Source organism: Pteropus medius, unplaced genomic scaffold, assembly GCF_902729225.1.
Source record: "Pteropus medius unplaced genomic scaffold, Ma_sr-lr_union100, whole genome shotgun sequence".
Classification (NCBI taxonomy): Eukaryota; Metazoa; Chordata; class Mammalia; order Chiroptera; family Pteropodidae; genus Pteropus; species Pteropus medius.
In genome coordinates this window covers 3,945,096-3,970,899 of record NW_024352786.1, presented here as the reverse complement: position 1 = coordinate 3,970,899, position 25,804 = coordinate 3,945,096, and the positions used below count along the sequence as shown (strand labels likewise).

Below are 25,804 nucleotides of genomic sequence, written 5' to 3'. Positions count from 1 at the left end.
CCAATCAAGAATTTGAACATGGTCTGAACATTAAATGATATTAAAGAATCATTGGCAATTTTAAGATGAATGATAATACCACGACTAGGTTTGGTCAGAAAAAAAATCTTGTCAGATATATATATTGAAGAGTCCATAGGAGAGATGGTATGGTACCTGTATTTTGCTTTAAAATACTAGTGGGGGTAAAAAGTTGGGGAAAATATATGAAACAGTATTGGTAAAATGTTTATCAACGCCGAAGCTGTATGATGGGCCCATGGTGATTTGTTATACTATACGTCTCCATTTAAGTATGTTCGAAAATTTTTACAATATAAAGTTTCTTCAAAAGTTAGACATCACTCAGTGTGGCGGTAGGCATTTCTGACTTTGACTTTCTTATAATGACAGATACGCTCCCACAATTCTTACTTGCCAAAAAAATATTGGTTAGGCTTAGTCATAAAAATGGAAATCTCAAAGGGAAATCTTTAAAGGAGGAACAGCTGGTTTGGCTCAAAGGAAATGTAAAAATCCATTTTTGAATTTCCCACTGAAAGCTGCTCTCAGAGTTCTTTTCTGGATGCACAGTGGGTGGTTATGGTGTGTGTGGGCATCAGGATTTGTAAGAACTCAGTGATGAGGTTCACACAGCTTCAAACATTAAACTGAGTCAGCAGTCCCAATTTGAGATAATCCTCTGTTCTTGCCAAAAAGTCATAATTTAACTTCTGCCAGACATAAAGTAATATTAATTTTATAGGGTAGAAGAAACTTCAAAAGTAAATATGAGTGAAGTCTCTATTGCCATTGGTTAAGTATCTTTTTTAATGGTGTATCTCAAGGATATTTTTTGTTTTGGTTTTGGAGAATTGCTCTAAGTATGAATAGCCTAAAACTAAAATTTCATCTAAATAATTACTCATCTTTACTTTTAAATTCTAGATACAGATTGGCCTTTAAAATGTCCTAACTATGGGATGTGAACACACAATGCAATATCTATATATATAATTCAACAGTAAGGCATGTGCCTTACTGTTGAATTGTACACCTGAAACTTACTGGATTTCGTTAACCGAGGTCACCATAAAAAAAGTCTTAATAATTGAAGTATGTCTTTTAATAGTTTTGTACTTGCCTCCTATTAAGACCAGTTAAATTAAAATTTTTCTTAGACTCTGGCCCAAATATCATTCATGGTTTTGCAAATGCAAAATAACACACTTTACGAAAATTTTTAACGTAAAATTTCTTCCTATATGTCAGATTCCATTTTAGGCAATGATCTTTATAGAAATTTTTAAAAGGCCTTAAGAGAAAAAATACCAGTGATGTATATTAATAAAAATTAAATCAATTACAAAGGATGTAAAATATAGTTGGTATGAAACTTCAAGATTTTTAAATAAAACTACTGTCATTTTCACAAAATGTTCTTCAGTGGTTTAGAAGCTTAAGCCATCAAGTCTAAGGAAGTCTGCTTTAAGAAAAACAAGACAGTGTTACTGAATTTCTGAGAAAAATGCTAACACCAGCATCAGCTCAAAGTGCCTTAACTTTAATTTTCTTTCTGATTAAAGGCACTTACATACATTTTTAAAGGAGGAACGAGGGAAGTTAAGGTGAACTGAATAGTATTTTACACCTAAAGCAGTCTATCATAAGTTTGAGTCATGTGTTAGGTATGAATCAGCAACTTCTACCTTCCTCCATATCATCTGTTTAAGAGGATTTATGGCACTGAGGTACACACCATGACATTTTGGATTACATCTACCATAGAAAGCCAAGTAACACTACCATAGAGAAAAAGTCACTTTCCTAACCAGATTATTTATAGTTGATTTGCACTCCCTCATGACCCAGAAAGAGAATCTATGTTAACATACAGTAAAACTGTACCAGTTAGAGTAATAGTCAGCAAAAGAACGAATTTGGTTAGCAATGGGTTGTTGGAATGAGCAGCATAGTATTTCCATAAGCTCAGTAAACTATTTTATAGTTTGGTGGATAGAAAGGAAAGGAGACTAAAGGAAGAAGTGCAGAATTAAAATGATTTTAAAACCAATTGTGAGTAAAATAAGTGCTGTAGGATTTTGGTGTAGCATGGTAAATTTTCTTATAGTCTTTGAATGTTGTACAAGAATAGCACAGCAGGAGAATTAAAAAAAAAAAAAAGCAGCAGCAGCAGCAGCTTTTCTAGGTGAAGATTTAAACTCCCTGCAAGTGGAGGGGGTTACAAACAAAACCCACAAAGAAAAACATACTAACACTTGGATGCACTAAATATATTTAACTGCGTAACCCTGTTCTTCTGTTCCTAATATATATATGCCTGGAAAAGAATGCATATCCAGAGCCACTAAATCCTCAATTATTTAGTAGTGGCAAAAATGGAAGAAATTTTTATTATTATTGTAGAAATAAACTAGATTAAACTGAAGTCAAAATCAGTTTGTTCTCTATAACTTCTATAGGCCTTGCATTTTTGTGTTTGCTACATATATATTAAGGTCCTTGACCTGGGAATCCTATAGTTTCTCACCAAACTTACTTTCTGTTTCAAATTCTGCAATTTAGAAATGGTGTCAAGACTTTTTAATGTGGTGACCAGGCACATACAAGGGTTGTCACTTGCAGCAAGTGGATACACAAGTATTTTCGAGTTTACAGTATGATTGAGTTCCTGTGCGTACAGATCCTCTGACTTCCAGCAAGCTGCTCCTAACTAATGGCTACCCTGCCTGAAAGTACAAAATAGTTAATGAAATCAACTCGAACTGCCCATGTTAGCAAATACAACCTCCTACTGCATGACTGAAGCAGGCACATTGATCCCCATTTTATAAATGTAAAAATGCAGGTTCAGCTGTCTTCCTTCCAACCAACGATCAGGCTTTCCTAAGAGCGGAAAGAGAGGAGAGGCCCTGACTTCACTTACTCTTCATTCAGGGCACACCGACGGTTGGTGAGCGTGCCATATTTCCTCAGCGTCTCGGTGAGCTCCGAGTAGAGTTTGTCAGCCAGAGACAGTGGGATTCCTTCCCACACCAGGATGAGAATCACAATCACTGCAGCCTCACAGGTGTGGCCAGCTCGCTCCCGCACCAAACACAGTAGCTTCTCCTCAATGCAGCTTCTGCGCACCACCTGTGCGGGTCACCATTCCACCCCAACACCCCCCACCCCAACCAAAACAAAACAAGGGTCACTTGCAGCAGATGAGAGCATTGATTTATGTATGTATATTTTTTTTCACGTCTGGGTCACGGTAAGGACATTTACCACCACCTGCCATTGCCTTTTGCTGCCCATTTACAAAGTGGGGGCTTGCCCTGGGGTCGGAACCAGGAGAGAGAAAAAAAAAACTGCTCAATGTTTAGCAGACTACTCTATACCCAGTACAATGAGGGCTATGCCCCCTGATTAAAGCCAGAGCTAGATGGAAGACATGTAGGTATTTTTCATAAAGTTCAAGATTTTCATAAAATGACAATATAAAGATTAACTGATTAAGGACCACTTCTTTACATTCTAAGAAGAATTATACTTTTAGCAGGTACTTGAATGGACCTCCCTCTCACCATTAAATTCTTTCAGTTAAATATGGTTAGTACATGATTTTAAAACTAATCTGCCTCTCTTTTTCTTAAGAGATAACACATGATAAAATAAATGTAAGCAATATCTTTTTAGCTGACATAAATGACTCATCTGGGTAACCCACGTCTCAGGGTTAGATTAATGAATCAAAATACCCAAGACTGAAGACCAAAACCTTGTCAATTCACACTTACCCATTTGGCAATAGGACATCCCTGAGAACTTTTGCCTTCTTTACCAGTATAGATGACTCTTTCAATCCTAATAGCTTTACCCTTCTGTCCAAACCTTAAAGAAATCCACAGAAACACACACATGTAAAATTAGCAAATGAATCCAAGTGGCATCCAAAATACCGAACATTTGAGCATAACTTTATTCTATGACCACATCCTGAGAAATGAATAATTTATTTTTTTAAATAGCTCTAAGCCAAGCAAACTGGATAACAGACTTTAAGCCTTGTTTTACTTCAGTATCAAAATATGTTGATAATTGTAATAAACCATTTTGAAATTATATGTTGGGTGAAAATAATGGGAAAGCTTATTTTACACATAATATCCAAAATATGAAACTTTTTTAAGTTAGCTAAATTCAGTCTTTTAAGATACATACTATTTGATTTTTGTCCTTTACTAAATTTAGCTATTTTAAAATTTAGGGAATCAATAGATTTTAGTTAGAACTGTTCCTCAAAGACGCACTCATACTTTTAAAAAGAAGGCTGGCAAATAACTAGAATCCAGCAATTTTGAAATTATAGGCTAGTTCTAGAAATAGTTTATATTTTCCCTTATGACCAAGTCACTACTTACTACTCACTAATAAAGAAAAAAAAGAGGCACCAGATAATTATTTAGTGAATTTCTACATGCTAATTTAGAAATGGGGCAAGAATTATGCAAAATATGTCCTTGCTGCCCAAAGTGTCTTCTAATGTATTTTAATAACACCGCCTACCTCTTAAAGAAAAGGCACCCTAGCACAGCAACAGCTCAAGAGCTGTGGATACCTATATGAAAGTCTCTGCATTAATTATCTTGCTCTTATGAGTATTTTATATGCAGGAGTAATTGTGTAGATTCAGGTAAATACTTGCATACCTGTGGCTGACAGTATAAAAGAAAATTCGGCTATAAATAGAATCTGTCTCCATTTCTCTTCAGTATATCACACTTGCCCTTTGTCCATACAAAGGGACAACTTTCTTAGAGATAACTACTCCTTTACAATGCTAGGTGAATTTAACTCAATGGTTCCTTTTTTATACCACATCCCCCCCTCTTCCTCTTTGACACTTTATCATCAAGTGGGAGAGCCAGAGTGGGCCTCTCCTTGCAGTCCGTGCCAGCACTCTTGTGTCTGACAGAATGGCTGGCTGGTTCTTGTTCATGCCTGGGTTTTCTGGCATCCATCTCAAAGTGGGCAGCCTGTGCCAGCTCGCAGACTATTAGTCCTGTCAAATATTGTGACTCTCCGGTGAATAGCACAGTGTGTAGTGTTGGCAATCCTGGAATAGCTAAGCCTACTAATAATTACTCAATTTACAATTGTTTACTGCTTTGTTTGTGAAAGCTGGAAAAATTCTGACATATACAAAAGGATAAACGTTAATCTGCCCTGTGCCTTTGCGTTAATTACCTTTCTTCCATGATTTCTCTAATAGCTGCCACATTAGGACCTGCTCCTAGATGGGTATAAAAAGGACCTTCATCTTTTTCAATAATTTGCTCTGTTGAGATAATAGAAGATTATTATTTTAGACCTCAATTATACTAAATATAAAGGCTACATCCACAAAGCTTATCCCCCAACTGCACATTAAGGGCCCTAAATGTGACTTTACACATTTTTTTCTTTAAAATGAGTAAATTGATGGACTAATCTATTAGAAAATGTGCAAAATAATTAAGTATATGTACATGCTGGCTGTTGGATAAAAATATATTAAATTATATTTCAGATATGGGATAAGAAATTATTTTATACCAAATAAGTGGAACAAAGAAAACAGAATGGGAATTTTGATATATATTATATGTAATATCAACTAAAATAAAATTTTTTAACCTGAAAAAAATTTTTTTATGGCTAACTTGAATCGTGCCTGTGACTAGGATGTTAAAAGAGTAAAAATAAAATTTCCTGTCTTATCTCACCCCCAGGATATTGCTTTTTATTGTCAAGATACCTTTTTCTCCTCTGGTTTCTCCACAACATTCAGTTACTGTTTTGAAAACAAAAACATTGACCTCAGACCCATATTTGTATGTACTTTAGAACAATTTAAGATGAGAGAAATAATGGAGAGAGGGTCAGGTAAAAGGAAGAGGCTCTTGCAAAATATCAAAGATGAAAAAGGGATGGGGGGAAGGGTTAGAGTGCTAGGAGAAGGAAGTGAAGGCGCTTATAACTTACCTAATGTTATCTATGACATGTGTGGCACTTTAGCCCCGTAAGGCAACCTAATACTGACCACACACGAAAAGGCAGTAGGCATCTTCCCTCCATTCTTCTATAAAATGTGTTGTGTCCCGTGGTAAGAGGAGTAACATCAGGTGGGTGGACCATTAGCGACATTAGTTTAACAATTTTTTTTTTTTCAAATGTCTTCTATTGTATCCCAGCTGAGTAGCTATAATTACGATCTCCACATATATATGTATAAAATCTGCATTTATCAGCAAAATGTTTCCCTATTCCATCAGACTTATCATGTGTCTTGAATTTTATCAAAAAGGTGTTTAAAAAAAGGAAATGTCATATTTTATATCAAAAAGATGAAACTTTAAAGAGGAAATAGAACCAAAATGAATATAAATCACATAATATTTCAAGTGTATAAACAGAGAAAGGACAACTTCATGAGTATTCAGAACTTCAGCATTACAATTTCCCCCATCTCACCAAGACTGAAGATAATTGCTCCCTTTTCTAGAAATTAATCTTGTAAAACTATTAATACATTCAACCCTGAATTAAAAATATTAAAAGCTTCTATGTTTGTTTGCATATGGCAGTTATTTTCTCATTTTAATAGATGTTTTTAATACCTGGCTGCTCTTCAGAAAATGATATATAAGGAGTTAAATAGATTGATTAAACATAAAGATACCTTTATATTTCAAAGGGTTTGAAGAGGCGGTAAAATGAGCATGCACAATTGTTTTAATTTTTGGAAGAATTGAATGCAAGTGAGGTTCTCTCTTGCACAGCACAAGCATTTGTAATTTAAAGACAAGAAATGTAAGCTTCAGATTTTTTATGGGCCTTTACATTGCTGCCAGACTCAAGATTTTTTTTTTAAAAAAAAAGAAAAAAAATCCCATATCTGAAGATAAATTTGCTAATTCTGGATAAACACCATGTGTCTCGGGACATTTTTAGCACTTACCTACACATCTGCATGATGGGAAATCATATTGAGTCTTGACAGGTGTATCCAATAAATTTTTTATAGGAGTATCTAGTAATTTGGATGGTGACTCTAAAAAATTATTGAGAACAGAACCAACTGTTCTTTTGGTTGGTGTCTTTTCTGAAGAAGGAGTTGCTTGCTGCTCTAAAGCTGGGGTGTGGCTATCAAGCTCTGCAGCAGTTGTTTGTCTAGTTAAAACCGTGACTGGCCCTGACATCTCGACTTTTACTTGCTTCTGTGATTTGAGAGTAAGAGCCTTATGGTCAAATAATGATTTGACTGGAAACTGCTTCAGATGTTGCTCCATGGTCTCAAGGATGCTCCTTTGCTGTACATTATCACAGCTTGGAGGTGGAATCTCTTGCTTAGTTATCTTTTTCCATGATTTGTTTTCTGACATGGGATGCATACAAGCATGGGGCTTGGATCCAGGTTCAACCTTAATTGGCCTCTGAGTCTGATTATGGCAAGACTCAGTTTGGAATTGTTGGGCTTGCTGCTGCTCTTGCTTCTGTAAGAGGTGCCACCTTAGAGCAGCATGCTTTTGAATGTCCTTCTGAGGAGGGGTGTGAATGTGACTTCCTCCCTGGTCAGGCACAGGGAAAGCATTTGCTTGGTTTTGCATCAGGTACCTTTGCTGAGTGAGTTGTGCAGCTTGTTGGCCAGACGTATCCTGGTTTTTACTTTTATATCCCTGTAGAACTGAAGCTTGTTGAGGCTTCTGCTCTTGTTCTTGAAAGCACCTGTGAAGAGCATCTTGCTTTGGGGTCACATTATTTGGAAAATATTGCATGTGATGCAAGTTTTGAGTCTTGTTTCCTGCAAAAAGTTCAGGATTTATAGTCTGTTCTTTATTCTCTGGAACTAGGTGTGTATTGTTTGAACAAGAAATCTGCACTTTGCTTGCACTTGATTTCAAGATCTGACCATAGAGAGAATTTCTACTGTTCATATTCTGTATGTGCTCCAATCTCACTTGGGAATTATGAGTCTGGAACTCGCTTGATTTCAAATACTGATTTTCACCACGAAAGCATTCTTCCACTTTAACCTGGCTAAAGAATGATCCTTCTCTTTGCAGATCATTGTTGCCTTGGGGATGAGAAAAAGTCTGGGGCATTTGTTCTTTATTCTTCATGTGTAATTTTTGCTGCTGCTGCTGGTTTTGAGGGAGATGTGAATTCTGGGATGTCTGCGTTTGTGCTGCCTGCTTATGAGGCTTATGTTGTAAAAGGTATGAGTTTGAAAATGGCTCAGTCTCTGAAGCCTGTTGATTCAAGTGCTGCTTCATTGTTGAGGGCATGAGTTTCTCAGTTTGGGAATCTGGTCTTTGTTGAAAATGAAGTCTAGGGGCACACAGTGACTGCATGTGAGCTTCGGATGAAAGGTCTGTCTTGAAGTGCACCTGGAGTGAGGGTTTTTGGAACTGGAGATGCTGGTCCATCGTACCTTGAGACTGCCCTTGTTTTATCTCAATTTGGTACCTTTGTGGCCTCTGCTCCGGCTGCATTATTTTCTGGATATAAGCTTGCCCTGGGAGCCCCCCAGGCGTGTTGGAATTTCCAGTGTATTGTTTGGAGGTCATTTGATTGGAGGAGTTGGACTGACATTGAAGAATTGACCGCAGTGATGCGTCATTATATCTTAGATGGGATTCTGCTTGATGAAAGTGAGGGGCCTTCAATTCAATCCATCCTGGTTTCAGATAGGGCTGTTTTGGGAGCACAAAATCTCGTGTTTGTTCCTTGTCTCGACCCTTCAGAATCTCTCGCTCTTTGTGTCCCATCGACTGTTGGCAGTGGTCCTGTGAAACCCCACTGCTACCAAGAATTGGTGAATTATGTTTCAGATGTTCTGATACTAGTCTTGTCTTCTCAGAACACAATGGAACAGTCATTGTTCCTGGAGTCCTTATGTCATTCTTGTTAACACAATTACTCTGAAGCCTTTCTGGAAGCATCAGAGAGTGGTTGGATATATGTGTAGATGGATTAGGACTCTGGGATGGTGGTGCCTTGGACTGACCCTCTATTTTCACTTCCCTTAAAGGAGTTGTATCACTTTGGTTGTGGTAGTGATGGTGTTCTTCCAAAACACCATCATTCAGGGTGCTTTTTCCTTCTGAAGGAAGCTGAGGAACCTCTGGAAGAGGAGGAGGGGGAGAAAGAAGCAATTGTGATGGTGGTGGTGTGACAGTGGCAGAAAAGGAATCCTTAGTGAACACTGAACTTTGCTTGAAGTGAGCACCATTCATTTCATTTTGTTTTAAATACCGTTCAGAGCTGCCACCAGGAGCTTGCAAATTGCTGCTGGAACCTGAACAGAATTCTGCACCAGATAATAGCTTTGTGGTTCCTTGGATGTTACTGTTTTCTGTAGGAGATGGGCAAATCTCAAAAACCGATTTCTGTTTTTCTGGTTTCTGAAAGGGACAGGTACCTAGCACTGCAGCTGGTTTACAGCCATTATCAGCATCACAGGCCTCAGTCACCACTGCAGCTGGCTCTGGAGGCAGCTCAGAGTTCGAGGTCTGTGGGAAATTGATCTGCCCTGAGGTATGCAATGGGTGAGTGATCTCACAGGACAACTCATTAGTAGCCTGACTGTTAATGGCATGTATGTGAGATGTGGTTTTCTGCACCGCAATGGAAACACAATCTGGATAATATTGAGACAGTGTTTTTTCCAGGAGTTCACCATGTGTATTTTCCATGGAAGAGGCAGAAACTGTAGCACCATTAGGCATTAGCACTGATTTGTTTTTAAGAAGTAATACAATGTTCTTGTCATGGTAGTTAGCATTTTTCCCCTCATGCTCATTGAGAATCTGAAGCTCTGGACTTTCACGCCCACTGCAGTTATGTGTTGAAAAACTGGTGACATCTTTAACTGCATTTGCTGGGGCTACAGAGCTCACAGATTCTCTCTTATCATTCAAATTGGAGACATTTGGTTGACTGCTGCCTTTGCCTGGATTTCTTTCTTGGCTTTCCCCGAAGTTCGTTCTTTCTCCATTAGCCTTTTGGTCTTGTTTCAATTTCTTGTTCTGATGGAGCCCAGAGAGAGAAGGTTCACTAACCGTGCGTTTTATTCCTCCATTTTGCAAACACCTGGAATACTCTCTACCTTCTTGTATAAAGTCTGGACTCACACGGCTGTTCTGGCTTCCTTTCATATAGGGTATTCCATGATAACTTCTGAAAGACTGCCACTTGGTGTCTCCGTTTACTTCTGGATAAGGTCTCTCAGTTAATGGGCTTCCATTCTGGAGCTTTATAGCCAGAGGTTCTGTCTGGCAAACAGGAGAAGGAGATGGTGTCAGGAATGGACTTAGTCTGTTGCCCTCAACATGGTTGGTTCTATCCTGTTCCATCAGGCTTGCTTCGGGGCCATCCACAAGGCTGCCCTCTGGATGAATTCTAAGAGCATGGAAACAAAAATTAAAATGCATCAATCAATACATATCTAACGCTAATAATACATCTTAGAAAACAATCATGTCATTAATAGTACTGGAATTTCTAGACACAGCAAACTATGACACTCGTTTTCATGTTTCAGGGTGACAACCAATAGCTACTCAGGAAATGATTATTCTTGTCTTCCCAGCAACTCTCAAATATTTATGGTCATGAAGAACAAAGGTGATCAGATTCACCGATTAATGTGACAAATAACTCCCGGTGTCAAAATGCTAAGAAAATAGAGAAAGACAACCTCCTTTCTGTCTTCTCTAGCACTTTACATAGCAAATCACTTCCTAAATTCTATCAATTCCATTTCCTGTATATTCCGTGAATTATCGTCACTGCCACTCGATAACCAGATCTACATTATCTTGCTTCATTATCGACTGCAGTAGCCTTTTAAAGGGTTTTTTCCTCAGCCTGTTCTCTCCCCAGTCCTTAAGGCTCTTCAGATTGTCATCAAAGAGAAGGTTCTAAAATGCAAATCGCTGTCGTACTCTCCTCAGCACACTTCACTGGCTCCGCATTGCCTGCATCAGTAGTTCTCACACTCTTTCACTCAAATGCACCTGAAAGATAAGGCACACTCCCTGTAGTAACATCCCAGGGGATGGGATAGGGGTGAAAAGTGTTATTTATAAAGTGCCCTTTCTAGGTGATTCTGTGTTTTCTTCTATAGGGGCTGGCTACTCATTTCAATTGAGAATTCCTTCCTAATGGTTTTTCGTATGCAGGTTTCTATTTTTCTCTCCTCCTACTTCCTCTCACAGTTTATACTCCAGCTGTTAACAACAGCTTGTAAATATACAAACATGTAAGCTGTTTCAGACCTCCATAATGTTGTTGTTTTATCTGCCCAGAGAGCTTTCTTAGTCCCCTTATTTGCCCAGTGACTCCTATGTGTTCCTCTAAAACTGTCTCAGATATCACCTCCCCTAGGATTCCTCCTTTGATTTTTCCAAGAGAATTAATCACCCCCATTTCTATGCTGCTTATATATCTTACATACGGTCTACCACTGAACAGATCACATTCAATTGTATTTTTTTTTTAACTCTTACTGGACTTTGAACTCCTTAAGAATACTCTACTCTGTTCATGTTTGTACTTAGTATCGAGTGAGCATCCAATCAGTTTTACTAGATTAATATAAAATTGCTCATTTTATGATCATTTAATCATTCAATCAAACATTTTTTAGACCACTACTGATGGAGATTTCAAAGTGCAAGTGACAGAGAAAGCAGGAAGAAATAGGTATTAAAAAACATAAATAATCCATTATATAAAGTAAATGCTGTACCATTCATGATACAGTTATGCTTTATTTTCCCACAGTTTTTCTCACTACATTTATTTTAAGGATGTAAGTAGAAAAAAATCAAGACTGTCTTTGGGCAATAAAAAAAGCTCTATTAAAATAGTCAATGCTTACTAACTAAGACAAATAAAACAAAGGAAGAAATAAGATATAAACACTGGAAATCAACACTAAAATTATCATTATTTGTAGATAATAAGATTGTATACTGGTCAACCAAGAGAATCAATGGAAAAACTGTTGCAGTTGATGAGAATTCAGTAAAGTAGCTGAAGAAAAAAAAAATCAATAGCCTTGATATATAAAAACAAGTCAGAAGCTTTAGTGGAATAAAATACTGTGATAGAAAAAAATATTTTTGAAACACTAGGAATACACTTAAAAAGAAACATGGAAGACCTATTTGAATAAACTTTTAAAACAGTAATGAAGAGTACACAAACACAAAAACAAAACAAGTAGAAAGGTATAATATGTTCTTTGATAGTTGTCAAATTAAACCATTCAATGTACTTTCAATAAAAATACTAACAATGTTTTCAGGAATTAAAGAAGCTGACTTTAAAGTTTATGTGGAAAAATAAACAAATTGGATGGCCAAGAATAATCTGAAAAAGATTTGTAATAGGGCCTGGACAGGGCAATAGCCAAATTAAAAGATATTAAAAAGCAACAAAAGCTATCATATTTAAAACAGCTTTGCCATCAGTAGGTAACAGAGTGTTAATAAGACCGATGGAATTGAATAGAATGTCCAGAAGTAGATACAAACAGAAATATGGTTTGAGGCAATGATGACATTTCAAATAAATCTGATATTGGAACAACTGGATAGTCTTTTGAAAAAAAAATGATAAAATTGTATCTATCCCTTACATCTCATACAAAAATGAATTCTAGATAGATTTAACATTTGAAAATGGAAAACAGCCCCTCCACCCAAAATTAAAAACTCTGAGAAAACCTGAAAAAAATATATAATGACTAGATAAGTTCTTTGTGATACAAAATCTAAAAGCCATTATATACTAAAAAGTTCTGTAAAATTTATACGTGCAAAAATAAACCAATAAGCAAAGTTAAAAAGTCATATAAAACTTTTCCAAATATAAAAAACACACAAAGTGACAAGGAAAAGTCCAACCATCCAATAGAAAAATGAGCAAAGGACATGGGCAGTTCACGGAAAATGAAATGCAACTGGCATTTAAATATTTAAAAAGATATCCTGTATCACTCGTAAAAATAAATGCATATTAGAACTGCAAGGAGATACTGTTTTTTTCTAAAATTGGCAAAGATAAAAAAGGTTGATAATACACCATGTTGGTTAGCATATAGGGAAACAGACACTCCCTTGGATGGTTCTCAGGAGTCAAAACTGATATTAATGCAATTGAGGACAATTTACTGATATCTACAGTATTCCACAGAAACTTTCTTTGACCCTTCAGTTTCAGGAACTTATCTAACAAATATGCTAATATACGTTAAAAGATGTATGCACAATCTTTTGTAATGGCAAAAATAAACAACCTATATTTTTAGATGGAAGTATTTTCAAGTAATTAAATGAAATAAAGCAAGCTGCAGAACAGTATGTATAAAAATGCCACAATCTGTACATTTACAAAAATAAATATAAAGTCAGTTCTGCAAGAATATACAACAAACTGGTAATAATACTTTGCCTCCAGGGAAAGGAATGGGGAGGCTGGAAAATAGCAGTGGGAAGGAGATTAAACTGTTTGTTGTTTCTATAACTTTTATGCATATGTATTAATTAATAAATAAAACAAATTAAAAAGTCATAATTCCTATTGGACAAAAAATAGCAGAGCAAATAAGTGTTTTTAGTTCCGCTGCTAGACCTCCTTCAAAATATTAAGGGATGGGTTAGATATGCATAGCCCCTAGTTACATAAGGCTATTGAGCCCTTGACATGTGGTTAGTCCAAACTGAGATGGGCTATAAATATAAATACACACTGGATTTTAAAGACCTTAGTGTGGAACAAACAAATCCATAAAATAACTCATTTTAAAAATTATTTATTACACGTTGAAATGTACTATTTTGGATATGAGTAAAATATATCATTAAATTAATTTCATTTGTTTCTTTTTACTTGTTTTAATGTGGGTACTAAAAAATCTAAAATTTCATATGTGGCTTATATGTTGTAGTTCTGTTGGAGAGCTTTGAGCTAGACTAATACTCTTAATTATCAACAGCCCTTAATAAAAAAACTCTAGGTTTTAGAATCATTAAAATTAATTTGTAGTTTTTGATATAAAACAATGCTCCAAAATCAGGAGTACTACTACTTTTCAAAAATTAAGAAGCACAGAAATAAACCCAAATAAATCCTTCATAGACTAGGTCAATTAGTTTTCCAAATACAACAAAAAAAATATTTTCTTTTGGCAACTGTAAGGTTAATTCACATATACACCAATCAAAAGGTATTTACATGTACACGTGTACACTTGTTATATAAAACTTGCATGATCCATGTACAATATATATTGTCCTACTTAATTTTCTAGGTATACATATTTTCAGCATTTAATATATTATGGTCTATTATGCCCACAATTTGGATATTCTTTGAAATGTTAAGGCCAGAATTACAATAGATAGGAGTTTGCAAATCTTTTATGAGCATAATAACAGCTCCTAAGAAGAAACGAAGGTGACTTAAAATGAAATTTATTTCAATATGGAGTTTTTAAACACAGTAAGCATTTTTAAACACTAATTTAAACGAATTATCAGAACTATTGTGTGACAGCAATTCCTTTATTGAGCACAACCACGGATGTGGAAAATTAATGGTTAACTTTTTCAGGGAGGCAGGAAATTTATATATTATGTTTCCATTTTAGAATGAAGATAATTTGTTATTCAAGGATTATTTTTTATTGGCTTATGAAACTGATTCAGAAAATTTAAACCAATAAAGTACCATTTTAGAGGGGAAAAAAAATATTTTCTTTGATTCAATAGGTCCTAAACCACACTTTTTGTGTATATATCCTGGAATATTACATGATCCTGTAACTCACTTGCACAGCACTCTTTCAATCACCCAGTGCTTTTATACTGACACTGGCAAGCATTATTTATTTTTAATAAAATAAAAAACAGAAATGAGATCTGTCCATTTTGCTCATTGTAGAAATACTGAAAAAGCTTTTGTGTTGTAATTTTTATAGGGTCATTTTTACAAAGTTTTTCAAGCTTACATAAAGTCAATAATTTATGCAGAAAACAAAAAAATCTTTTGAGATAATCTTTGCAGATATCTACCTGTTAATCAGGGAAAATAGAGTTAATAATTTTTACAAATTTAGGGAGAAAAATTTTTTTCCCAAAGTTAAACTGGTTTTTGAAAGAATATAAACTTTTGCTATAGAGATATTTTCGTGTGACATTGCTTTTTCTTCTCAGAGACCAAGAACTAAGAGAGTTGTTATTCATTCATATCTGCTCTTGTAAGTGACTGGTATCAGAAATACTTTGAATTCTCATAATTTGGTTTTTTTTTTTGAGTTTGAGATTAAATATCCTTATTTTTTTTTCTATACCAAAGAACATTTAATATAATTAATATTATATAATTAATATAATAATTTTTTATTATATTATATTTATTATATATATTTATTATATTATATATTATATATTTATTATATATAATAATATTATATAATTAATATAATATTAATTATATCATATTTAATTAATATAATGTATAGTACCAATTAGGATACTACTTCCTTATGCAACTGAATATTAAAAAGCTTTTTAAAGTAATAGCAGCTATTGAAGATTTGTATGTGGTAATATATGCCAAATAAAATCGTATCCATAAAAATACATTATTTTAGAATGAGACTCAATTCTACAACAGGGACAATGACTCATCTAAGAGGACATTGGCCAATCAAAATTAAGGTGCTAATTTTTTCTTAAAACTGTTTTTCTTAAAACTGTTTATGCAAGAGCATAAGCAGAAGAGCCTATGGCAAATCTGGAAAGGAGGACTGGTTGTTTACCAGGCATGTTTTACATGGTGTCAATACTTCATATACTTCATGTTATAGTATTTAGTTGCAATGTTAAAATGAATAGAAGCTTTTATCATATATGAGATGCTCTTATGGGTCATGAATGATTTCAAGCTATCAACCACTATTTCATGAAATTCCTGAAATTTTCACAATCTGCTCTTGCAAACTTACAATCTGGTTCTAAGCACACTACTATTGCAACTACCAAAATATTAACAAATCATATTACTACCTCCCCTTTTGCCAAAAGAATGAAAGTTCCCTGAGATCAAATACATGCTACATTATTTTGGTAGCCTTCCTTTTGCCCATAGAATTACTGAACAGTATTTGAATTTCCAGAAGGCTAAAAAATTTTAAAGTGACATATTCAAAATGAGTGATAAGATGTGACAATGATGGTGCTAACAAATGTATTTAAAACATTCAGAATATAATAAAGGATCTAGGTCCATTCTCTTATTTTACAGATATAAAAATTGAACAATTAATTCAAGGTTAGGCAACAAAATAATCACTCTCACAGGGGCTAGACTGGCAGCTCCACAGAGCTTCCTGCCACATAATACTAAGAAAAACACACAATTCAGGGAGTAGGTTAATAAATTCACACTTAGCGAACATTTGAGTTTTTTCCAGGTTTAGGGAAAAAAAATTATGATTACATGTCTGTAGGCCTGTAATTATTAGAATTATTAAAGGCATTTTGCATGTTATTTCATCAAGGTATCATTTCTTTGTGTGGATTGGAATAGATAAAAAAAGAAAACGTAAACATTTAGTACAGGGAATTTGAAGTTACCACAGAGTTATTCTGATCCCTTCTTTGCTATCTTTTTTGATTACCTTTTCAATCAATGCTGGGTTGCTGATGATTTTTCTCTGAAATATTTGAGGACAATTTATGCAGATCCACTGATAATGTCATTGAGAGAATTGGAGCTCTATGCTCATTAGTTCATTTGTGAAGTTGATAGTTCACAGTTCATTAGTCAAGCATTATTTAAACTACCCTCAGTGCAAGCGCTATGGAGTAGAGCTAACACAAAGATGCACAGGTGCTACACTGCCCTGGACTATGGTTATCGTAAGAGAAAGTGACTGTTCAAGTGCCACAGGAGCACAGGAGAGGGGAAAAGCACTTCTAGATGTCAGGTTCTGCCTACCATATCAACCTTCATTGCCTCTTGTGTTAGTAAAAAATACATGTCCCATTAAGTCAAAGTTAATTTTAAAAGGATGACAATGAACATTCAGCAAACATATCCATTAATATCACTGAGGCAGAACTAGTGCCCTAAGTAAAACACTTATCAGTTGTCATCAAGTACAGAGGAGACTATGTAAAAAAAAAACAAACCCAACTAAATGGCGTACATTAAAAAAAAAAAATATTCAACAAATGACTTATGAAAGTTTTTCTGATTATTGAACCCTTGACCTAGGAAAAGTTTATCTGCTTTACTCTAACAGTTATCTTTGCTAATCAAAATGTAATAAGTAGCTCATTATTTAAATTGTACACACACACACACACACACACACACACACACACGTGCGTGTGTTTTCTGATTACATGGTACGGCAGGAGTTTTCTTCACAGGTTTACTAAAAAGACAACAAAGTGACTTAAACTTAAGAATGGACAAAAACGTAACACTCAAATTCTCAAACCAGCTTTGGCATTTTTTTTAAAGCCTAAAGAGGCAGTTTTAGAAATTACTTACATAAATGACAGGTGTTAATTAAATTACAATTTTAAATGTCATGATTTAGATCCTACAAGACATATAATGTTTATCCTTTTAGTCTAATAGTCTAATATTCCCCATAAAGTATGGCCTTCTAAGGAACCAAAAAGAGTTGTATCAGTTACAAATTCCACCAATATTTTTGGAAATTCTAAAGGTCAAATTATAGCCAGGTAATGTAATATAAATAGGATTATGCAATAATATGTTATGGCCACTCTATGATTTCAGTTAATGCTCCAGAATAATTTTTCAAAAGCTGAGAGAGAGAGAGACAGAGATTGAGAACTTTAAATAAAAATGCCATGAATGTAAACCTTCATCCTCTGTGTCAGAAGTACACATTTATAAAGCATGTTTATCTCAGTTAAAAGTACTGGCCTTTTGAACAGTAGCTAACATTTAGGTTTCCTAAGCCCAAAACAGGTTTTAGCTACAGCAGTTTTCCTTTGGTATTTGATTTTGCTCCTTCTCCCTCCTCTTTGACAGTAATTTATTATGAATTCAAGTCACATCGGCAGCATCTGTGAAACAATTACTGCATCTAGGACTGACTCTGCAGTCTAATCCATCATAATTATGACAGGCCTCTTTGAAGATGCTATGATGCATGACTTAAAAATAGCACATTAGTGTGCAAATGGATCAGCATCTCATTTCACCAATATGCATTTAGGGTTGTAATTTAGCTCAATACCATTTGACTCTTTTTGAATCACTCAAGAATGGAAGCTGTATCTCTCACCACATAAAGCTGTAGATGATGCTCAAAATTTGTGAAGAGGGCTTTTGTTTTTGCTTTTATTTTTTGGTTTATTGATTTTGTTGGTGGTGTGTCTTTTACTGCTCTAAGAGAAAAAAATACACATCATTTAAATCTTATGTCAGCTTTTTTCAAGGAGACAAGAGTCAATTTATAGATCTATATAGTTGCTTTATTATAAGGCAATACATTTTTTTCTATAAAAAAATCTTTGACTTCATGTTCTAATGTTAAAAGTATATAAAATACTCTGCCATCATCAGATGAGTCCTGTTTATTGATTTATGCAAATTATTGGGGGGTCAGTTCTTAAGACTAATTACTTGCAGGAACTCTATCTACTGAAAGACCACATCAGCTTTAGGAAACTACTATGTATGTCTCTGTCACCTCCACTGACAGGCTTTGCCCCTGTTAGTAATTTGGGTCCTAGGAATTAATTAGTTCTTGACATGGAAAATGTTGAATAAAGACGATATATTTGTCAACATGTCTTACGTAGATGGCACTATTTCCAAAACTATTCTAGAGTCTTCCTACCAAAATGGGATATGATTTTGTGTCAATTACACCTTTATTTCAAGATATGTACAAGACAATAGGCCTCAGCATTATCTGGTGAATGTCTCTGGGGACAATGCTCTAAAATGTTGGTTTCGATCCCTAGCTTCTGAATCTATCAAATTCCCTCTATTTAATTTGACTTTCTTTCTTAATTTATATATAATATTAGTATGGTGGTTAAGTCCCACTCTGGTAGCAAGCAAAGTGTTTTTTATAGGGCATTACTTATGTTATTAAAAACTTCTTTATTAATTTAATATTAAAGCTAAAATTTTAAAGGAAAATAATCAATTCAAAACATTTATTTTCAACAGCAGAATTAAGGTACCCAAGCTACATGTTAAGTTTGGAATAGAATGCTTTATATATGCATTAAGTATGGAGAATATGAAGTGAATTAATATTTTATGGCAAAACTGATATTTATATTTCTTATGAGAAATTTCAATCTTCATATTAAGAAATCTGTGAAGATGTATTTCACACTCTTGAAAAAAAACCAATGTCAAAGTCTCAGAGAATGTTCTTGTTAGTTCCAGAAGTGCATTAATTAAACAAGCAGCGACACACGCATGATGGGCACACGCACTGAGCACACCATGGTGTGTTGCACGCTTACAGGGAGGACTTGTCAGGTTTTTTATAATCCTCAGTAGATACTATTTAATTCCAATGTCTGAAGTTTTAAAATTTGTTTCTTATCTCAAAATAACAGTAAAGACAAAATTTAATAACGTATAGATTGTTTGAGGGAATAGTGTCAGGAGGAGTGTCACTGAAGATTAGAGAAGAGGCTTACAGACAGAAGTCTGAGTTTAAGATGAGGAGACAACTGACAGTTTGGAAATAAATCTGCTTACAGTCTGAAGTTCTAGTCAACCGGTTTTCCAACCGATAAGATGGGCATGATGATCCTTTTGTCAGGTCTCAACTATCCATCCATATATCTGTTAATCCTGGGATTGTTTTTCAAATTTGGGCTTATTCCTGGTCTCGCTTTAACTTTCATCAAACTAATATGTGCTGAGGAAAAATATCATCAAACATAATTAGAAATGTAATTTGTCACAAGCACATTATTTGTTTCTCATAAATTATAAAAATTACTTAGATTTATCAGCTTCCGTCTACTCTATCATTACAATGGCTACTTGTGAGCTGGTTGATCTTACTAGGACACTCTCTAGGACATACTTATTAGGATATACTTTATCCAAAGCTTGACATTTTTAATTTTCTTAAAAATGTACTAGAGAAGCTGTAGTTGTTTGTATTTGATCTTGCTGATACCCTATCTGAGAATCTGTCCAGTGGGCAAGTAGACTCCAGCAGAAAGGTGGACTCTGCAGGCAAAGCTGAAGTGGGTCTGGTGATAGAAGAGATGAATAGGAGACAGACTTTCTGTATCAGGGAGCTGTACAGTAAGAGGCCCCTGCAGGTCCCTCTGAGAATGCATATGTGCCAAGAGAGAGCTAGTCTTTGGATGCCTGCCTCACAGAGGGCTTCCACTGGCCAGTCTATGTCAGCTACTAAAATAGAAACACCCAAAGTCCCACAGCCTTGTTTAGGTCCATATGGAGCTCTAAGCTTTTTTTTCATTCTTTCTTGCCCTGCCAACCTCCTAGTGTCTGGTGCTTAAAAGAGAGGGGTGGGGTGGGGTGGGGGTAGGTATTCAGAATGAGACTTTCCTGCTCTCAGGCCCAAGTGTTGGAGCAAGAGGTTAAGCCTGTGCTGGGGAAGGAGAGGAGTATTGATTCAGGCTTGACTGGGAGTTTTAAGATAAATAGGGCTGAGTTTCAAAGACCTTAATAAAATTGTTCTAATAACCAAAAGATGCTATAAAAATAATGGAATCTAGTCAAGAAGACACCATAGGGAGGATGCGTGGGATGAGACTATCATGGTATATTTGATGGGCAATTATAGGACAAAAATACTTGTATATATTGAGGTATGATTTTTCTAATAAAACTGTTATATAAATCCAATAAAATGATTTCTAGTGATAATAGAACATTATATAATTTAGGACAGGGTTCATAATCATTCAATGTTTTTATATGACAGTGGCAGTCATAAAAATAACCTGTCAATGAATCCATTCTCTTATTCAACAAATATTGTTGAACATATCCTATGTGCTAGGCACTGCTGTAGCCAATAGCAGTATACCACTGAACAAAAGAGACAAACATCCCCGCCCTCTTAGACCTGATATTCCAGTGGGGAGAGAAACAATAAACATAATAAGGAATAAATTATATGGTATAGTAAGAAGACGATGAGAGCTAGAGAAAGAAGAAGAAATAATAGGGCAAGATCAAGAGTATGCGAGATCAAGAGTATGGGGGAGGGGCTGAAGTTTGCAGTCTTAAATACTGTATTTAGAGTAAGTCTCACTGACAGAGTGAGATCTAAATAAAGTCTTGGAGCCAAATTATATAATAAACATTCCAATTCACCAAGGTGCTCTTAATCGCTTTGATATTTCTATATTACTAGATACACTGTCCCTAAAATCAAGAATAGAAAAAGAAAACTATAAGATGTAGAAGACAACTCTATTAGTGTCAAAGAAATTGTTACATCCTTGGGGCATCTAAAATATTAATGTGAAACAAACTAATAACATACCTAACATTTTATTGAAAAGCTCTATAATAGTGATCCTTGCAACACAGGCATTTTGGCAATTATGCACTGTAGTATATTCATCAAATCTGCTCCTTCTCAAAAGTGTTTTATTCCCTACAAATTGCCTCAAAAGGCATGCCATCTGTGTTTCTGAAAAGTTCTGTACAACCTTGAACAGCTCCATTTTCATACCGATCTAGTCCTAATTTGCTACAGTTACCATGACAACCTAGTCATTTTTCTTTTTCTTATTCTGGAACAATTAGTGTTTATTGTGTTTTAGTTAACTTTGTAGGGTGTAACAAAGCTATTCTTGAGGATAAAATAAATATACTTCAAGATTACTAATGGATATGCCATTAAACCCATTATTCATCAATGAGTTATTAGCTTAAGATATTTCCATATGTGCCAGGCCTAAAGAAAACTGCCAACATTATTTCATAATATAAATAAAGTAATTTTAGTCCATCCAGAGGAAAAAATAAAATAAAAGAAATTCTCTAGTGGGTAAAGCATTAGGGAAATGAGAAACAGCAACTACATAGATGTTTTAAAAGGACTTCATATAACCCTGTATTCATCAGAAACACATTCTCCCACACATTATGAAGACTGCTCTCATCTTCTTCATCTTATGTGATCTGTTAAAACATCTGATAAACACGTTAGATCACCTGAAATTATAGTACACCTTTTAAATGGTATCAAAATATATATATAGAAAGACTATAATTTTTTTTTTCCTTGGAAAAAGTTCTTACTTCTGGAAATACAATCTATGGGATCCAGAATTAATATCAAATACAGTCTCTATCTTTACAGATTTTTAATTTATTTAATTGGCAAATAAGATACATATATGTTAGAACAGCTATTCAAAACAAGAAAGCTCATTCTAGTTTTGGATATAAATATTTGAGCAAGTTACAACCTCTGCAAATTACAACCAAAAATAAAAGGACTCTAATGTAATATGAGGGAAATGAACATCTAAGGTCTTTATGAGTTCTAAAATGCAATAATTCTTTAAAATTGGCAATGATAAATATCTACTGGGGTGTCATTGAAATGTCATTACAAAGACTATCTTTAGTTTGGGAGGTACAATTTTTACCCCATTTCCATATAAGTAAACAGAAGCTAAAAAAGTAAAGTAGGTTGGCATAGCTGATACGAGGCAGAGGTAGATATGAAATTCGGGCTTGTCCAACTTCCGAGCCAAAGTGTGAATAGATGGGGGTTGGTCAGTTCAGGGCAAAGAAGCAGATTTGGCACTTGTTATCAATATTCTCCTGGGAAGAGAAACTCCAGGTTGGCCGACATGAGTACAGTCACTAGGCAAGCAAATTCTTCTATGGGACATGGATGACTAAGCAGCTTTCTTCATTGAGGTCTAAATAATAAAATATCACTTAAGACACTCTGCCTCCAAGAAACATTGGGTACCCTTAACACATTTACTTGGACTATGAACACAAATCATATTTTGATCACTGGAAATGTGAGTTCCTGATTAGGAATTGATAAATGTATAAATGTGTTTAAACACCAACCTCTTGTGGGTTTGATTAAAACAAATCACTTTACCTCAATCAAATCAACTCTGAGGAAAAGATAAAGTTGGGTTTTTGAATTTTCAAATTAAGAAGCAAATCCTGGGCAGTGGTGTCCACCCCAACATGACATCTTCTTGACATCTCTATCAAGTCTCTTTATAAGTGCACTGTTAATAAACTAGACATAACTCTGCGTACCTAGGCACATGAGCACAAATGTAGACCCACACTACTGGGACAGAGTCACATCATCTGCAATCGATAAAGCTGTAATTCCATTGGATATTAATATATATTTAAAAAAAAAAAAGAAGGGCCAGGCTGAGGGAGAATAAGGAAAACTGGGTTAAAAATAAATTTAAAACTTTCATTAACAAAAGGCCTCAAAGCTTTTAATATGATTATGGGATCTCTAAAAGGGTGCTGTGATACATAGCATTTCACAGACACGGCTTGGGTACCGAACAGTTGTTTACAGAGTATCCTGCAAAACCAACATCTCATGGAATAGCACACATTGGAAAACTCTAATTCAGATGTATATGATGATTGATTTTATGCAGTTTTAATGTGTACATGGATCTTAAGGCACTGATGAGAACTTGTGGTCTAGGAAAATATAAATTCATATCACTACTCATAACTTAGCTGTGAAGAGCTCTGTGTCCACCTTCAAGAGCTAAGGATGTATACATTGCAAATCTTGCTTTAACTTCAAATTAAACATGTATAACCTTAAAGAGATGCTGTAGGAAATTAACTTTTGTTTACATCAATTAGCCTATGGTAAAACTGGTTTCTTTATCTGTCCTGTTTAAAGTTGCTGAATCTACCCACAATGTTAAGTGAAGGCTTGCTGTATTGTGAGAGAAATGAGTACTTAGTCTTAAGATGAAATCTTGTAAACTAGCCTTTGTGATCTCTACATTTCCATCTGCCACATCAAGAAAGCCATTCCTAATTGTAATTGTTCAATACGAGATCACAAGAAAAGTAATGAAAGCATGAGTATTGACATAAGGTAGGTTTTTATGTTCTAAGTATAAATAATAGAAATAAAATCAGATTAGAGTGGAGAAACTATTGTAATATAAGAATCCAATTAAGGGTAATATTGAATAAAATAGGAATGGAAAACTTAGCTTTTTATAATTATTTTCTAAATACCAGAAATGCTATTATGCTCATATATTAAAGAGAAATAGTTCTATCAAAGATTTCATCAGCCTTGAAGTTAACAATTAAAAGTTTGGATAACATGACCACGAAAACGGTTTTCTTCTAAATCCTTTCAAATATGCCATTATTAGATAGACTATTCTTTAGCACTAATGTAGACTATAAAACAACCCTGAAGCATAATTTAAAAAATGAAATAAACAGGAAAATTCAGATTCCCAGCTAAATTTTTATTTATATTAAACTATCCTGTGTAATGCTTTACTTTCCCAAATTACACAGAAAATCATTAAATTTTTTGCATGAGCTAAATAGATCATTTAAGTTATGTCTTTAAAGAGAAAAGTTGGCTCTCAGGGTGTAATCTGGGTGATTGTTCCTTTAATGTGTCATTTAACTGATGTGTATCTTCACAAGACATGCCAGAAAGAAGAAGAAAAGGATATTTAAAAAAAAAAAGAATTATAAATTTAATAAATTTAAGCATTGAGAAAAACTAAAAATATACTTCCAAGTGTGTCTGCATTAAAAATACCACTGAATTCAAAATAAGACCTAATTACCTGCAAAGTAATTTCCATATAACCATAGCATTAGATGTCAGAAATTTACATGTCACACAAAATGGTACATTTAAAATTAATTTGGCCAGTGGCTTGCCCAACAACACATAGCTATCCATCTGTTATCATGACTATAACTAAATCTGTTAAAAGATGAATTAGTCTTTTGTTTGAAAATAGCTTCAAATTAATAGATTAGTGAATGATAACAGTTTATGGCATTTTTTCACAGTACAAAATGGAATTTTCTAGAAAAATATTAGAAAATATAACTTTTCTGCCTTGTTTATCATATAAATTTTCTTGTGTCAAATCATTCTATATTTCAATTATATTTGAATGTGGTATATGCAATATAAGTCTGATACACTGTACACTTAAAATGTCACCAACCCCTAAAAGTAGCTTTCCCTTGTTTCTTTCTGCTTTCCATCTTTCAGTGGGTATAAGAACTCTGATTTTAATTGCCATCTTAAAAATACTGCACCATAAGATAAGTCCACCAGTTATAACAAGCACTGAATTAGGATGAAGAAAAAGAACTCAGATTAACTCTTAAAAGTTACAGAACTCTATTAACCTGAAGCACCAACATTTCCACGAAAGGACTTTGTTAAAATTCACAACAGTATTTCCTTTGAACTCTCCTCCCCCTCACCTGTTTCAAAGAATTAAAGTGAAATAAACATATTTGAACTTGAACATTCATTCGTTTTAGTCTTTAAAAATATTAATATCTATTCTACTTGTCCTCTTCCATCCCCCAGAAACTCTAACCAAACTCCAAGTCCACTAACTCTAATACTAACAGTGTGGAAATGTTTTACTTTGTCTTCTAAACCCACGGTTAGCATAAAGATCATAAAACACTCTGAAGTTAAATTATTTTTATTTGAGGGAAGAGTAAAGGGTAGAAG

General features: G+C 34.6%; 1 protein-coding gene across 2 annotated transcripts in view; it reads right to left on the bottom strand.

The window, feature by feature from the left end:
* The window catches only part of TET2 (tet methylcytosine dioxygenase 2), a 115,717-nt gene that overhangs the window by 32,362 nt on the left and 57,551 nt on the right, over positions 1-25,804 (bottom strand). Inside the window, exons 3-6 of one of the 2 annotated variants that reach the window (XM_039848779.1) lie at positions 6,986-10,428; positions 5,233-5,323; positions 3,783-3,876; positions 2,927-3,135 (exon numbers count right to left, since the gene is read on the bottom strand). In XM_039848779.1, coding sequence (XP_039704713.1) covers positions 2,927-3,135; positions 3,783-3,876; positions 5,233-5,323; positions 6,986-10,382 — 3,791 coding nt within the window. In that variant the 5' untranslated portion in view covers positions 10,383-10,428. The remainder of the gene's footprint in view (positions 1-2,926; positions 3,136-3,782; positions 3,877-5,232; positions 5,324-6,985; positions 10,429-25,804) is intronic. The other variant, XR_005649859.1, reaches the window with a different exon arrangement.